At 41.7% G+C, this 17,033-nt stretch overlaps 2 protein-coding genes across 2 annotated transcripts in view; one reads left to right on the forward strand and one right to left on the reverse strand.

Moving 5' to 3' along the window:
• Positions 1–9,132, forward strand: part of xkr6a (XK, Kell blood group complex subunit-related family, member 6a) — a 16,765-nt gene extending 7,633 nt beyond the window's left edge. The window contains exon 4 of the mRNA XM_049570534.1: positions 5–9,132. Coding sequence (XP_049426491.1) covers positions 5–509 — 505 coding nt within the window. The 3' untranslated portion in view covers positions 510–9,132. The remainder of the gene's footprint in view (positions 1–4) is intronic.
• Positions 9,133–9,266: 134 nt separating this feature from the next.
• On the reverse strand, positions 9,267–15,785 carry enpp4 (ectonucleotide pyrophosphatase/phosphodiesterase 4). Its single transcript, XM_049569960.1, has 8 exons — positions 15,638–15,785; positions 13,633–13,852; positions 13,082–13,378; positions 12,833–12,937; positions 12,524–12,722; positions 12,265–12,438; positions 11,900–12,169; positions 9,267–11,823 (listed from the first exon to the last, which is right to left on the reverse strand). The coding sequence occupies exons 2-8, from the start codon at positions 13,849–13,851 to the stop codon at positions 11,723–11,725; spliced, it is 1,365 nt and encodes a 454-aa protein (XP_049425917.1). The 5' UTR covers position 13,852; positions 15,638–15,785; the 3' UTR covers positions 9,267–11,722.
• Between the last annotated feature and the right edge of the window lie 1,248 nt (positions 15,786–17,033).

Here is a 17,033-nt window from a genome sequence, read left to right on the forward strand (position 1 = left end):
GCAGGTACGCCTACAGAGACCCAGTGTTGACGGACGCCTACGCTATCCCAGCACTGTGCAGCGTCTACCTGACATTCGCTGGCGGCGTCCTGGTCATGCTGCTGTACTACGGCTTCCTGCACCCTGCCACCGCCCACCTCCAGCCAAGCCCCGCCTCGTCCTGCTGCGCCCAGCTGCTTTGGGGTCTGCCCCTCCCCCCGTCAGCCCCGCCCAGTGCCCCACCCACCCCGGCCCACATGGCCAAGTCACAGACGGAAGAGGATGTGGCTGAGTCGTGTCTTCCCGTCTTCCAGGTGAGGTCGGCGCCCATCACCACCAAGCCCGAGGGCCCGCTAATAAAGATCGACATGCCCAGGAAGCGTTACCCAGCATGGGACGCCCACTACGTAGACAGGCGCCTGCGGAGGACTATAAACATCCTGCAGTACATAACGCCAGCTGCTGTGGGCATCCGCTACCGTGATGGACCCCTACTGTATGAACTGTTGCAGTATGAGTCCTCACTCTGACACACAGACACACACGTCAACACACACACACATTAGTACACGTGAGCGCCAGAAAAAGACATGTATGTATACAAGGATGTTCAGAGTTAGAGAAGATTTAGAAACACATTCTCACATGCACAACATCGCACTTGATGATAGCACACAGACACAAAAGCATCTTGTCACACACACACACACACACACACACACACACACACACACACACACACACACACTCACAAACACATACACGTTCCTTGCGGGAACCTTTGACCCGTAAGTCCCATGGCCATGACTCAACAAGCTGCTTCAGCGCGAGTCCATCTCTTTCTCTCTTTATCCTTCTGTCTCTCTATTTCCAACTCCTCTGTTCACTCTTCATCTGTTCTCATGATTTAATATCACACGTTCGCTCTCCGCTGTGAAGAAAAAACAAACAAACAAAAATAATCTGAAAAATGAGCGCAGCTTCACACCGGAGTCTTTGACCACCGCATGCCGTTTCGTTGCGTCGCTCACACTTTCACGGGTTTCGGTAGAATAAGAAGACGTGACACAAAGAAAGAACAAACGTCACTTTAAATAAAAGGAGTTGTGAACATGTTGTCGTTAGTCTAGTCAAAAGGTAGTGTATATATTTTCTATGTACAGCGGGGATGTTTTTTTATATGCTGTCACATTGTTGTCGACTGGGGACAAAGCAGTTGGACACAGAGGATTTTGAGGGTTGGTTGATGGAGTAGAGTCGCAGAGCATGATGGGAAAGATGGAGAAAGAGAGAGTATTGGCATCTAAGGCGCAAAATTTCACTCAAAGTTTGTGCTACAGGAATAGTTTAACATTTTGGGAAATACGACTATTGCCAGAGTTTGACAAGAAGATTTTTCTCTCTCATGTTTGTACACTAAAACAAGGAGTTGATTAGCTTAGCTTAGCTTAGCTTAGCTTAGCATGAAAACTGAAAGTTGTAGGAAACAGCTAGCTTAGCTCTGTTTAAAGTTAGAGAAAGGAGGGATGAAGGGCTTTTAATCACTCTAACGTATTTCCCAAAATGTCAAACTATTCCTTTAAGAATGCAAAGACTTAAGCATACATTAGCCTAGGCTACAGTTGCTAACATTAGCTCTAAAAATGAGACTATGACAAGTTGTAGTGGCTCAAATTAAGACCAAGTAACTCTAAAATATTTAGGGATGTCCTGATCAAGATTTTTTTTTAACCCTGATCCTGATCTGAGTCATTTAATATTGAAAATCTGCCGATACCATGTCCCGATCTGATACTTTTATTTTTCCAGATAATACAGCAGCACAGTGCGCACTTACGTGAAATAAAGGATCGGATCGGGCTTTATAAGCTCAATATAGCTGATCTCGATCAGTTAAAAAATGCCTTTATCGGCCCCGATACTGATCTTTGAGATTGGATCAGGACATCCCTAAAAATAATGCTTTGTTATTGCTCCTGAATGGATGCCACCTTCAAACTATATGGAACTAAAAAATGACCGTCCCAAAATGACTGTTAATTGGAAGAATTAGAGTCTGAAAAATGTTTCAAAGCAAAACCAGCTACATCAGCTATACTGGCCTAGATAGCAGAGATATTAGCTAAGATACAGTTCTACAGGCCATCTGCTAAAACAATAATCTGTTTAATTGCCAAGAAGCCTAACTCAACACCTTGTCTGCTAAGTATTAGCATGGAGCCAACACATTACATTCTAAGGTATTAGTACGGAGCTAACACACTGTATGCTGAGGACGTTAGCATGAAGCTGACACCTTGAATGCTAAGGTGTTAGCACGGAGCTAACACCTTGTATGCTAAGGTGTCAGCATGGAGCTGACACCTTGTATGCTAAGGTGTTAGCACGGAGCTAACACACTGTATGCTGAGGACGTTAGCATGAAGCTGACACCTTGAATGCTAAGGTGTTAGCACGGAGCTAACACTTTGTATGCTAAGGTGTCAGCATGGAGCTGACACCTTGTATGCTAAGGTGTTAGCATGGCGCTAAAGCTAAAGATCTACTAAGAACAGATGACAGCTTTTCATGCTACAGTTGTTATTGCTAAACGTGTACACTAGTCAATGTGCCAATCTATTTCCATTGCCAATAAGGTCACATTTTAAAGTCAAACATAGACGAATCAAAAACACAGTGGCACCATTATCTTCCAGATAAACAAATAAAGTTGCCAGTATTACTGATGTACGGTTATATCATAGAGCAAATATGATTAATACAGGAAGGCAGTACATGCTTATCACACTGTTTGGTATGTGTGTATGCCTTCTAGGGGTCAGACAGTTCATCTCCATCATTTCCTGTTATGCTTCGAGGGGTCATGGGAGGTTTCTTTCGGCCTAGTGATTCCATCCACAGAAAATGCTCAGTCGTGTCTGTTTGCTAGACAATGACGAAATGAGAAATCGTCTCCAACAGGAAGAGCAAATGCAAGACTAATTATTTTTGAGCTATGTCTACTACATATTTCTGCGTGTGATGTCTTAATCATGTTGGTCCCACGCTAACAGGGTGCTGCCACTGAAACTGACATAAAACAGTTTTGGACTTTAATCGTCACAACCCCTCTCAGTGACTTGTCTCCTCCTGTAACGAGTCCAGCATCAACTCCTCCAAAGCCACCCACGGCTGAGCTGTGATGTATGGCTCATTATTTATTTTTTTGTTTGTTTATCCCTGTAATCCAAGCTGTTACATTGGCAGGCGACAACAAATGAGCCGAGATATCAGTCATCAGCCCGTCGACAGGAACGTTGCTCCTGAAATCACACGCCGTCGGGGGGGGCCGCCTTAACACCGCATGGCAGTGAGTGGAAACAAGTGTTTGGAATGGGGTGAAAGTGTTTTTGCCGGCCAACGCTCCACACTTTTCCTCCCGTCCCGCGTTATTGGTAGAGCAGGTGAAACCCAGCCATGAGCCATTTCAGATGGTGCGGTTAGAAACTATGAACACAAACACACACAAGCTTCTTATTATAGCTGCCATCCAAGAGGATTGCGCAGGTGAAAGGGAAAAACGTTGCATTTGAGAGTGTAAAGAGTGTTATAAAGGGGTACTTCAACATTTCTCTTGTCTAGGTGTGTCAAATTGTTGGAATTGAACCAATGTTAAAAGCAAGCTAGTTTTCAATCAGTAAAACTGACCACCAAATGTAATTAAATCTCAGTGATGAAGCAAAAACTTGAGTAGTTCATTGACAAGAATAATCTGACAACGATTCTATATGAGCTTCAGGGGCACTCAGAGAGGGCAAACCTCCACCAAGGCCAAATATTCTAAGTCGCAATGTTAACAAAAGTGATTTGTATCTGCTCCAATATGTTATGGGTTCTTCTTTGGCCCATTCTACACCCTTCAACCCTTCCTGAAAATCCAGCTAGTAGGTTTTCTGTAATCCTGCTGACAAACAAACAAACCAAACTGAAAACCTTCGGTCCTTGGTGGAGGTAATGAATATTCTATTGGACCTAAATGAAGACAAAGCAGGCAGAAAGGATCAAGCCAGTATTCATTCATTCAGTATTCACTCCTGTGACATTGTCTGACTCAACGTGGACAGTTTAAAAATATTAAAACCTGGCACCTGCATTACCCACAATGCAACTTGACCACTGACAGTTCAGTTGGAGAATTGAGTGTGTTTTAATTGTACAGCTACTAGGAGCAGGGTACAAAGAGGGAATCCAGACCTGCAGATCTTTGTAGTATTCAAACTTGTAGTCTCAGGTCCCAACTGACGCTGACTCAAGTGACATCAATTTAGGTAATTAGTCATACTCCCCAAGAGCTGCTAACAAACTTTAATATGTAAAATCCGTGGAGTTCCCATTTGAATCAAAGCAAAGTCCAGTGTCCTATTCTTTTGAAGGTCCAGTGTGTAGGATTTAAGGGCAATTATTGGCAGAAATTGTGTATAACTCTTAAACCAATGTTTTCATTAGTGTATAATTACCTGAAAACAAGAATCGTTGTGTTTTTGTAACCTTAGAAGTGGCGGAGTCCGCCATGTTGTTTTTAAAGTAACTCAACAGATAAATTAAACACTGGCTCTACATAGGGCCATTCACATTTTCATGTCGGCCACCATAGTTTAGCTACACACGTGGCACATTGGAGAAGTTTCAGTTCTGCAACCTCACCACTAGATGTCACTAAATCCCTCACACTGGTCCTTTAATCGACCCCTGAGATTTATCTAGCAAAACTTACCGGGGTGAAGATGGGAATTGTAATTGGAAAATTTGTTGCTGCCAAGTGAAAAAAGAAGACAACACTAAAAATGTTGAAGTATCCCATTTAAGTTAGACTAACGTGAACAACGAGCGAGCTTACATTACTTTTCCGTGGTGCTAGCCGATTTAAAAAAAAAAAAAAAAAAGACAAATCAGTTAATTTGCTGCAAACTAGATTCAGTAGGTGCGAACTCGCAACAGAAGCAGCAGCATCGGTGTTCATATGGTGCAACACACTCAAGCTACAGAGTCAATTGGCTGCTAATCCCACTTCATATGGTGCAAATATGAAACACACATGTACTTAATGGTGCAATAAGGGCAGATTGTCTCTTTGAATTCTATGGTGCAACTTGAGTACTGCCTTCAGTTATCGGCCAAGGCTGTGCCAAAGGCTCCGTCCAAACGGACAACTGCTCTTCCTGTCCTGCAGAAGCTATGCAAGTCTCCGATGCGAGGAGATGTGCTTAGTGTACACGCTCACAACACATACACCACACAAACACAAACACACACACACACACACACACACACACACACACACACACACACACACACACACACACACAGGGTTTTCCTCCACAGCAGGGAGATATGCTTAGTACACAAAAAATAGTGTAACAACATGGGCTGTGTCCCTACCTCACCGCACATACACAAACACACACTCTCACACTAATGTCCAATAATCCCTTACCCCTTTATAATTTGGGAACAATATTCATATGGTGCTATTGAGTAAAGCTGGATGGTTTTTGTATTGTTGTGGTTACAGTGGTTTGAAGAATTTAGCCAAATATGTTTAGAAAACCTGAGTGTTTCACTTTCAGATTGATTGAATCGTGTCATTCAATCAATCTAGGTTCCCTCATGTAGAGAGTGTACGTAAAAACAGCAACACCTTCTGTCTCCAAGTGACACATAAAAGCAACAATGCCTTATCTGCTCGACAGAAGTGGAGGTGGAACATTTTTTTTAAGGGTGGAGATTTGAGATGAACTTGAGGAAGGTGGTGCTAAGTTTTGGTACACTCTAACGTGGACATGCACTGTACATTAAGCATGGGTTCAGTGTGTCAGAGCACAGAAATCAAAGGAGAACAGCACACTGTTATAGCACATTGTCTGAAAAAAAAAATACCTAGAGAACACAGTCAGACATTTTCTGTTCAGATTGTGCTCGTGAATTTCTTGCATGAATGTTTTAGACTCGAGGGAAAATAAGCGGACGACGCAGAGGCTTAAAGGTTTGAAGAGTCACAGCTTCGTATGTGCTTCTGGGTTGTTAAAGGGAGATTTATGTTCCAGAACAGCTGTCCTGCTAGCTTCTCCCTAACACTGACCTCTGACCTTTTCACCCCAAACCATGGCCCCTTTGCACCCAGAGCTCCAGCCAATCAGAGTTCAGGTTAAACACAGATCAGGTCTGACACAACCAAAAAATACAGTTGATGCGGAAGTATTCATGTGTGGCGTTCAGACTCGACTGTAGCCTCATCATCAAACTGCAGGTATCATATCTTCTTCATTTTGTGTTTAATCCAGACTACCTGTCATATCTAGTCACAAAATCATAGATCCACATTCTACAGTTGAGTCTGCACGCTATTCATGAAACGTCCTTCACCCAAAAACCCAGAGCCTTAGCCAGGCCCACTCTGTAGGAAAATCCAGTCAGTGTTATTGTATGGCTCCACATCCACAGCTATGCAAGGTCACAGACAGAAAGGTTCTGGGCTTGGATAACCTTTACAAAAAATACCACATCACTGTTCTCGTGTATTCTTATTTGTTTGTTTCTTTTGCTGTTTTTCTTTGTTTGCAAATACGAGGAGAAGAAAGCATGAAGTGTTACCGTGCAACAGTGCAAACTTCCCTTTTTGCATTTGTTTATGATCATTTGCTAATCTTGCATATCATTTCTATGGACTTAGATTACATTTTTCTCTTTCAAGTTTGTCTGTTGAGGGGTTCAAATTGGTCGGGAGGGATGTAACTTTAGGGGGTAACCAGGATGATGCAACCTCCCGACAGAGGAATGTGTATCTGATTGTGAAAAGTAAAAACAGAAAGTTATATTTTTGTTCTCTGGATAAAATGTTCCACTATCAGGGTCTGCAAAGCATATGAGGCCTGTGGTTAGGCTGTGTGAGTGCGAGTGTGTGTGCGAGTGTGTGAGAGAGTGCCGTATGTGTCAGTAATGCTTCATATGCTCTTTTTAGCCAAAGTTTTACTTGCTTGGTCCAGAGCTGTGAAATTATTATTACTCATCATGGTTTTGTAGAACTGGAGGCCAGATGCTAAGCTGTTTCTGATCTCAGACCAGTTTCTACCAGATCTGAGTCCGATGACGACTGAAATCCTTTCCTTTCAGAAGTGAAGTGGTTTGGCACAAATACTCAAATTCAATCATGGTGAAAGAGTGGGAGGGATTTCAGGGGTGTGACTCAGGTGTGGCTACTATAAGCACAGGGCAGGGTCAAACTAAACCTTAACGTGGATGTATCTATAAGATGTACCATGGGCTTTTATTTTGTCGGGTCATGCTTTTTCTACTGTGTTCTTCAGCTTGGGAAAAAAAAGTAGCTCTAGAGATTTTGATGTGCAAAAAGTACCTTTTATTTTCTCGTGGTTGGCATTTTGATTGTAAATACCTTTTTCTGGTAATCCTCAGTTGGATCTATGTTCGATGAGTTGGTTAGATGGCTCTTTCAAAATGTACTGATAGTAAATGTTCCTTATAAATATCCAGAATGTAAAATGAGAGAAGAAAAATATGGCTTGACTGGAAACTGTGTTTTCGTAGGAGTCTGTGCCATCGTGTCGTCTTGAGTATAAGCACACTGATATTAGATCTGTAGGCAGGATGAAGTTTGGGGAGGTGGTTTGCCAGACAGCTGAGCTCTGGTTCTGTAGGACGAATAGATGAATAATGATAGGCAATATTTGTCTCTGACATTCCTCATAAACACAAAAAAATGTTTTGATTATTCTGCAAAATAAGACCATCACCGTAAGCAATGATTAGTGAAGAAATCGTTGTGTTTATTTAAATGTCCATCTTAACCTTGCATGTTGTTGTTAATGCTAACTGGAGCTAGCAGCTGGTTAGTTTAGCACAAAGAGTAGAAGCAGGGGGAACAGATAGCCTGGCAAAGTTTAAAAAGCTAGCTGTTTCCACCTACTTCCAGTCATTATGCTAAGCTAAGCTAAGCTAAACGTCTCCAAGCTCTAGCTTTATATTTAGTGTATTCTTTTAAAGAGTAAATTCACCCCAAAATCAATTTCTACTCATGGATGAGAAGCTCGTATTTGTGACAGCAAGAAATGTAAACATTAATGGCATCCTCTTTAGCTGAGCTGTTTCGTTAGCTAGCTCAGTCATGCTAAGTGAGCTAGCAGTAGATGCACTCTTCCTTCTGCACAGTGATAGTTAGTGGGTGTAGCTCAGGAGAAAGAAACAAGTCCCTACAAGAAACTGCTCACAACGACATCTGCGGATTATCTTGAGTAGATTTGATTTTAGGGTGAACTGTCCCATTAATCCTACAAGCACCACAAACTGTAGTTGGGTGGACGCCAAAACCTTAGCGACATATATATTTAAACCTGGACAAATAAAACCAAAGCGGTCTACTTGGCTTCACACCACTAAGCAAGTTGGACAAAAGGATTTCTTGCCATTTGGGGGAACTAACCCTTTAAGCAAAAATAAGATTAAAAAGCAATGTAGGAGCCTTTTTTGTTAAAATGGACATTTTTGATGAGATGGTCATATTTGCAGTGTGTAGCTACATGCTAAACAGTTCAATACATAAGCACATTTTTCAAACTTGAAGGAGGAAATGTTCAAAGAGAAGTACTAGTGAGAGCAGGGGCTGTCTGTCTAACACCTCCCATCTTCACTGTACAAGTGATGGCTGCCGTCATCGACCGTGTTCAAACCGCTCCTGCGTCAGCTCATAAAAACACCATTCAGGAATCTTCTGGTCTTTGGGAGCGATTCCCGAATTCACACCGAATGTTTCTGACCAACCACAAAGAGACGGGAGAGAAACGAGGAGACACATTGTGTATCTCTTGTTTGTCTGTGTATTCTGTGTCTGCGATAGTGTTAAAGCATTCTGGGGGAAGAGTTGAATGATATTTTCAATGGCTCCATGTGGCCAGCATTAGGAAATGTGTTATTTTTGTTACAATACCTCCTGAAAATAAAGTCTATTTATCTGTGAAGAGACAAAGATTTACAATAATACAGATGACTACATAGAAATTATGACAGATTTTAAATGATGTAAAAACAGATATAAATGAAAACATGTACAGTTCATTTGGTTTTGAACACGATACAGAAATGTATATGCGTCAGTATTGAGTTTGATTTTATATATTTACCATTTTATTACATTGTAATGTTGTGACTGCGATGGAGAAAAAAAAATATAAAGGAATATAAATTAATTTTTCCAAATGTGTGTCGGTTTTTTTTCCTTTGAAACACAACACCAAAAGTCTGATTTTCAATCAACTTTATTCATTTTGAAAACATCATCAAACAACAGGAATCTCTCGACAGGCCAGGATTTGCATATTTTATAGTTTTTAAAACCATAAAACTAAAAACAGTAACTTTATGGATCGACACACACAGAGTGCAAAGATGCAGCTTACATGAAGCATTTAAAGATCACAGATGACATAAATATGATGATATGTTTTTATGTGGAATTGTTCTTCACTTGTTTCAGCAGCATAAGGCATACTTACACGCAGACACATGAATAGATGCATGAACACTATATACATATCCCTTGATACGTGGTTGGAAGCATGGGAGCAGCACTGCATTAAAAGATGTGGCTGTCATTATGCTACAGTTTTGTTAATATGCAGGATTTTCCTCAAAAAAATGTAGACTTATACAAAAGCAATCCCTCTAAATCATCTTATGACCTACTAGAATGTGTGTTGGTGTATTTATCTGCAAACATTCTGCATGTAGCGACCAGGAAGTAGCAGCACACATCAGGGTTCCCACACAAGGAAATACTCTACGTGATGCTGACAGCGACATAAAGTTAATTTCCCGTTAATTTTACACTGCATGGACGGTTTTCCATGGAAGAATATTGTCACACGTTCATTATACACGACAAAATTCCATGACTTTTCAAAACTTTGAATAATTTTAACTAATGACATGACTTTTCCAGGTGTGGAAAATGTGATTGTGGAATTCCATGACTTTTCCAGGTTTGGGAACCTTCACACATCCAAGAGTTCGCTTGATATCTTATCCCAAAACTGAATCTGGACTTGGCTTTCATTTGGGGATAAAGAGCAACACAGAGTTGGCCTGTTTCCTGTTAGACAGGTAGGTGCTGGCAGTTAGCTTCATGTGCTTGCTAAAGTATCAGCTTTTCCATAACCACAAATGTAGCGGCCCTACAATAATAGGCCTACAGTCGCTTACAGTGTGCATAAAAAAGCAGCGTAGGGAGGACGGGTCACAGTCAAACAACTCCTGTATAGTATACCTTGGTGGCACTCAGCACTCAGCCTTGAGACCATTGGTTCCCTCTCTGCATTTAAATCTCAAACACAGGCTGCTCTCATTTTTAAAAGACGCTAAAAAAAATTCCTGAAATACCTGGACACACTATTTTAGCAAACTCTAAAAGTGGGAAATAGTGGACTTTCAGCGGTGGATGAAAACACATCTGGTGTTGGGTGAGTATTTATAGCAGCAGGACGGCGTATGGTGGATTGAGTCATAATATACTACAGTAATAACACAGTAAAATATCAACCAGTGCAACAGTGTTCCTCCCTGGTGTGTGTTCGGACTACAGACCTCTATAGCACAGAGAAAAGGATAGATAAGTCTGATACACACAACACTTTGTAGTAGTTTTGGCCTTTTGAATAGACTTGGTGATTGTCAGAAACAAGGCATCAGTAAGCATCAGATAAATATGAACATGTACTTGAATGTAATTTTGTACTGTTTTTAAAATCTAGAGGACCCAGGACAATTCCCTTTCTCAAAAAATGTATCTGGAATATCTCATTGGAGCATCTGTTGTGCATCTTAAAACAGTCTTTGGTTTCATTTAGTGTGAGTAAAGAATGGATACCTGATACACCTACACTTACTGAATGACTTGCATAGAAATCTCCCTCTTCCAATTCACTTAACTCTATCATTTACAGTTGTTTTTGCCTATTACTCTAAAATTAAATGGTAAAAATGCATCATTTCAGATGTCAGCATTATTCAGATGCCTTCAGACTCAGGCATCAGTGTAACAAATAATCCAAACTGGTAACAGCACACACAGAAAGACAATCAAAAGAATTCAAACCAAAGAGCTTTTGTGCTTTCTCCTTCAAGACACCACAGGATCTCAGTGAGATACAAATCTTAAATGAGCTAAAGGCTCCCTCTGCTGACAAAATGTGACACTACACATACATTAAAAAAAAAAAAATCAAATGTACACTACAAAATTAAATTTTCTTTGAACCCTCTTCCTACAGAAAAATATAAAATAAATCAGTAGTCAGACAAAAGTCTATTTTTTTGTCCCAGAATAAAAAATATTAATCTCAACGTTCATCCTCTCACCTAGTAAAGTCTTCAATATTTCCTAAAAACAACTTATATCCCACATGAAATCATCACTGGCTTTTCATCACATGTTCAAGTCAATGGTAACAGGATTTTTAAAAACAGCGACATCATGGAGAGTCGACAGTATTCACTATTCCCTATGGGTGTTTTTACACCAGTGTACAACCCTACAGAAGGTGTCAGTGGGACTGGAGGGTTTTTAAAACAACTGCACACACATGCCAGAGTGAATGGTAAGGACGTGGCCTCAGTGAGTAAAGTGCAACATGTCAAGTACCTATTGGAGCACAAACAGGTGACACAGGAAAGTGTGGACTGACTGGTTTGGACTGATTTACTCCAACAGGGGGTCGTCATCATCGTGGTCGTCAAGCTGCAGTCTCTGGAAGGGTCGGGGGCCAGACGGGCGGCGGCAGCCCAGAAACCTGAACAGAACTAAAGAGAAACAGGTCCTGTTAGTTTGCTGATTAGTTGACATACAGTATATTCAACTGCCATGTTAGGGACTTACCAGTGATTGTAGTGAGCACCAGTAGGACGCCCACCACCAGGATGATCACCAGAGGGCCTTTCCAGCAGGTCGCACCAGTCAGCAGGCACCGAGCCTGGGCCAGGGTGCCGTTGTTGGGCCGCGGGGGCACCGACAGCAGATGGCACATGAGCGGGTAAATGTCCACGCTCTGTAAGCTGCTGATTCGATAACCCTGACGGAAGCTGGGCCCCGACGCTGCCATGAAGGGGTGCATGCTGGGTAGGGAGTTGTCATAGCCATGATCGCCCACTGAGGGAGGGAAGAAAAGTGGTGAATGATATTACAGATGGCCTAGTAGCTGAGCAAACGTCTGGGTATCACTGTGTAACAAATAAGAGACGTACATCTTGGCAGCTTTTTTTCTCCCTGCACAATGGTCCAGCCCTCGTCAGCAATCAGTATAATTGGCTGGACGCGGTCATTGTTCCGGTAGTGCAGCCTATCAGGGATGTCCGATTTTAAATATGCTGTCAGATTGGGGTGGCAGTTCTTGAGCAGGGTGAAGACGGCCTCTGCATCTGCAAAGCACATACACACAAAAAGGCATTTGTGTGAGAAACACCATGAGAGAAAGGGGAAGCCATTTTGGAGTTATTGTACCACCTTTATGTGGGATTAAGGCTGCGACAGGTGTGCGGTCCACCAGTGTGTAGTTGTCGGGGTGGAGGCAGTCGTCCAGCAGTATGAGGCGGTCGGCCGAGCACTGAGCCATGCCGTGGTCACTGGTTACCACGATGTTGACGCGACCCCAGAGGCCCGTCCGGTTCAGCTCTGAAATCAGCAGTCCAACGTTGTCATCGACCTGAGTGCATACAACATGGCCATCAGTGACTGTTTCTATCAAGGAAATATGGAGTCAGGGTGGATCAAGAGTGTTTCTCTGAGATTTAGGCAATAACCAAAGTACTGTACCTCCTTCAGCACTTTGCTCATGGCAGTGTCGTTGTCAGGTCCGAACATGTGACCTGAGTGGTCTGGCTCCTCCCAGTAGAGAGCTGCAAACTTCACGCCTTGCTCCTGGGGGAACGGGATGCACAGTTCAGACTGTTAGACGATGGCTACCAACCCTTCCAGCCTTAAACTGCCATTAACAAGTAGTTAGTGCAGTGATAGAGCATCATGGGAGTGGAAACCTTAGAAAGAATACACTAACTTTTCTACCTTTCCATCCCCCAAAATCCACTTTGTCACATTTTCTAGTCGCTGCTGGAATGTCACATGAGGGTCGTAGTGAAGGAAATATGACGGCGTGCGGTTGCCGATGGGCACGTCAGAGCCGGGCCACATCATGGCCGCCGTCTTGTAGCCAGAGTCCAGTGCCGTAACCCAGAGGGGCTGCGCCTCATTCCACCAAACAGGATCGCTGCTGTTCTTGCCAACTATGAATCTCTTGTTGGTGACCGGGTCATACATGCTATTGGCCAGGATGCCGTGAGACTCCGCGTACAGCCCCGTCACCTGGAGAGGAAAACCAGTGACAATTGCTGTGTTGTTGCGATTGTTATAATTTATTTTAAAACTACTATATTGTGCATTTCAGTTTATTCTACCATCTTCCATTATCTTCTATCTTTTTAGACATGATTGGTTCGTCTGCAAGTACATCAAGATCTGATTACATCATTAGATAAACTGTAAGGAAGTGTTTTCGGACAAACATCACATGCTAATATCTGATAACTCATCATACACAACACAGGCAGCAGGCTTACCAGACTGTAGTGGTTGGGAAATGTCTTGGTGATGAAGACGTTGGTGAGCTGCTCCACCAGGACCCCTTCGCTGTACAGGAACTTCAGGTTCGGCATGGGGAACCTCTGCAAGTAGTCTGCTCGGAAACCGTCGAATGACACTAGCAGCAGAGGTGGAGGACCCTCCACAGCCAAAGCTCTGACGCCACACAGGAAGCCCAGCAGTATTTTTAGTAACATGCTGAAAAGATGTGACAGAAAACTGTTATTTGCAGGAAAGTGACAAGAGATGGTATATTTCAACAAGACAAGAGCCTACAGTCATGCTGATGTTTAACAGGTTTTATGTTTATCTTAGTTCAGTGAATTAGCATGTTAGCATTAAGCTATTAACACTAAGAACAAGTAGAACTGGTATTGCCAAACTAATTCATCCTGTGGTAGAGTGACCAATCAAGCAGCAGACCAACACAGCCACCCCTAAAGCCACACTGCTAAATTCTGAAGAGACAAAACACAGTAAAGCTCTGTAAATGATTCAGCCCTTGCAAGAGAGATGGCTAACCCAAGCTGTGGTAAATGCTGTTTCAATTTCACATTGCTTAACTGTCTTCTCGAGACTTAAAAACCACTTGGCAAAATCAGTCAAGCTTTCAGTCTAAAGCTACAAAAAGGAAAAGGAACTGAGAATAATCATGACGCCAATTATCATTCTCGCATACAGAAGCACACAAGAGAGAATGTGATACTCTTTATGACAGAAATATACTTTGGCTTTTCACTTTTATTTTGCAGGAAGTGAAACTTGCAGCGGTAACTTCATGCTCTACTACCAGGAAATATAAAAATGATACCTAACCTACTAGTCTAGATGTATGAGCTATAGGTTCATTTCCTGATTGTAAGCACGAGTCAAATCGACTTGCTTTAACGTCTGACATGGGAGAGGGTTTTTTGAGTTTGCATATAGTGCATATAGTTTGCACATAGGGTACTTTAAGTTTCTGTTCGGACAAAGGCAAAAAGTTGGTCAACTGATAGCCAAGTAGTTGAGACACAGGTTATAACAGATGCTCATAGTGATTTCTGTCACAATCTCCAATGTGTGGAAAGGTATCTACTTTTACTTTTCAACAGTGTTTTATGTTTTGTGAGTTGTGAGTTTCCGTTGCCTGCAACACTTGATCTTTCACTCGAGGTCAGCTACAACGGCAGCTTGAAGCTGGTGGAAATCTCAGGGAATTTCCACTGAGCAAGAACATCCATCACAATTAGAAATAGCATAGATACCACTAAAACCTGTATTTTAATAACATGGAAAACAGTGAAAGTAATAGTGAAAATGTAACATGACTGCAGGACACACACCCACAGTTTGGCCTGTAATATAATTCTCTCATCACTGTCTTCCTTTTCCACATGCTCCTACTAATCTAATTTCTAATTCACTTTCTGAACTGAGGGAGTGAGGTAATCCCTGGAAGCTGTGATCTCAACGATGCATGAAACTGAAGCAAATGTAAAGAAATTAGATTGATTACAACGCACAAATCTTGGATATAACTGGAGGACGTTGACATTGAATCTGTCTTCCTCCTCTGTCTATTTCATCACATTCATTCATTCAAGACTTCAAGAGCCTGAAATGAAATGGCGCAAATTGTCAGTCGCTATATAACGTTAACAGTTAACATTATGCAAATGATGCAGTGACGTCGCTGACTTCCAGTTAAATATTTAACGTTATATATCAAACATGCTTCTAACAGCCAGCTCAAATAAAAACCACAACCAGGAAGTCCCCGCTCTTGACGAAAAATGCATAAGAAATGTCACCAATAATTACATTAATAATTAATTACCACTATTCAGAAGTCAAACGAAGAATGGGTGATACACAGCGCGCAATAAAAATGAATTTTATTTTCACATTCAGCAGAGGAGCTCGTTAGCCGTCTGCATAGCATGTTAGCTTGCTAATGTTACAGCGTTCACATAATGCTAGCAGTCTGTTTATTACAGTTACCTGTTACCGGGCTGACAGGCTGTTGTCCTCCAGGTACAGTGTCGTTAAATAACTTTTACCCCCGGTCTATTTTCGTAGCAGCAGCATCACCGGACTTCCTCAAAATACACAAACGGTTGAAGGTTGTCGAGCTAGCTAAGATTAGCTCCATGAAACGCCGGCAACGCCTTTCAAAATAAATTCCTCTTTGAAACACCGCCGGGCGTAAAATAAAAATAACATATTTTTGTTTCATTTTCTATATACATCACAATTCAACTAGTAGTTTATGATGAATACAAACCCATTGTCACACATACATTATCTCATAGATAAGTTTCAGAAAAGTATAGCTCTTACTTTGACATATAAACCGCTTACTTCCGCTTTAGTCATCGCCACTTTGACGTAACGGTCGACGAACGCTTTAACTAAATTGGCAGTGCAAGCAGCCAATCAGAAGTCGGTTAGGAGTCGGGGGGCGGGAAATACAGACGTAATTTGCCTGATCTACAATGCATAGACTTGCACAAGTTTTTATATCCATTGTGCCATGTTTTTAATGCAAAATTCTAAGAGCTGTTGTACTTTTGTAATAAAAGTAATTATTTAGGTGTAAAATAAGTTGAATTAAGAGTAGAATTTCCACGTATTTAACCCCCAGTCTAGAAAAAATCACTTAAAAACACCTCCAGATGAATCATTGGCAGAGCAAGACAGTCTTTCCCTTCTCCTTTTCTGTTGGTTTTGTTTTGTGGTGTTATGTATTTTTGTGGTTGTTTTGTGTCTCTCTGAAACCATTTTGTGTCTCTTTATGGCTGATTTGTGTGTCTTTGAGGTAATTTTGCATCTTTAGAGGTAATTTTGTGTCTTTTCTGGTCATTTTGTGTCTCCTTTTGGTTGTTTCCCCCCTTTTTGCAGTTATTTATATCTTTTTTGCAGTTCCATTGCATCTCTTTGTGGTCTTTTTGTGTGGTCATTTTCAATTTCTAAGGAGAACCTCTGAAACCTTGGGCCCCTACGCCTGTGTCCGGCAGGGCCTTTCAGTAATGCATCCATGAATAATAAGATATTGTGCTCAGTGAGTCTAAATTAGAAGTGCATGACCAGCTGCTACACAATACTCCTCAGCATTACATGGCAGCACAATATTGCATAGTATTTGTCAGGCAGGCAAACACAATAAGTCCTTTTGATTTTACACATAGCTGATCCACCCATTTTTTGTCCCCTAATCTAAAATTGCAGCTGTTGAAACTACTAAGAATGCAACATAAAGTTTTCAGAGCTGTCCCTGCTCACATGTGTATTACCTGGGGGGATATTAAAGGCAGCAAAAGTAAGTTTGCAACGCAGTGCATGCAATCTTGATGAAAAACAATTGAAGACGGTCATTTAAAAGAATAATATGTCATGT

This window comes from Epinephelus fuscoguttatus, linkage group LG24, assembly GCF_011397635.1.
Source record: "Epinephelus fuscoguttatus linkage group LG24, E.fuscoguttatus.final_Chr_v1".
NCBI lineage: Eukaryota > Metazoa > Chordata > Actinopteri > Perciformes > Serranidae > Epinephelus > Epinephelus fuscoguttatus.

What these genes read in the sequence shown, in the direction of transcription:
- enpp4 (XM_049569960.1), bottom strand. Translation starts at nt 13,851, where the DNA reads ATGTTACTAAAAATACTGCTGGGCTTCCTGTGTGGCGTCAGAGCTTTG. An exon ending in GGATTTTGGGGGATGGAAAG is followed by an intron (nt 12,938 to 13,081) that starts GTAGAAAAGTTA and finishes CCGTTCCCCCAG; the next exon opens with GAGCAAGGCGTGAAGTTTGC. An exon ending in AGCCTTAATCCCACATAAAG is followed by an intron (nt 12,439 to 12,523) that starts GTGGTACAATAA and finishes TGTGCTTTGCAG; the next exon opens with ATGCAGAGGCCGTCTTCACC.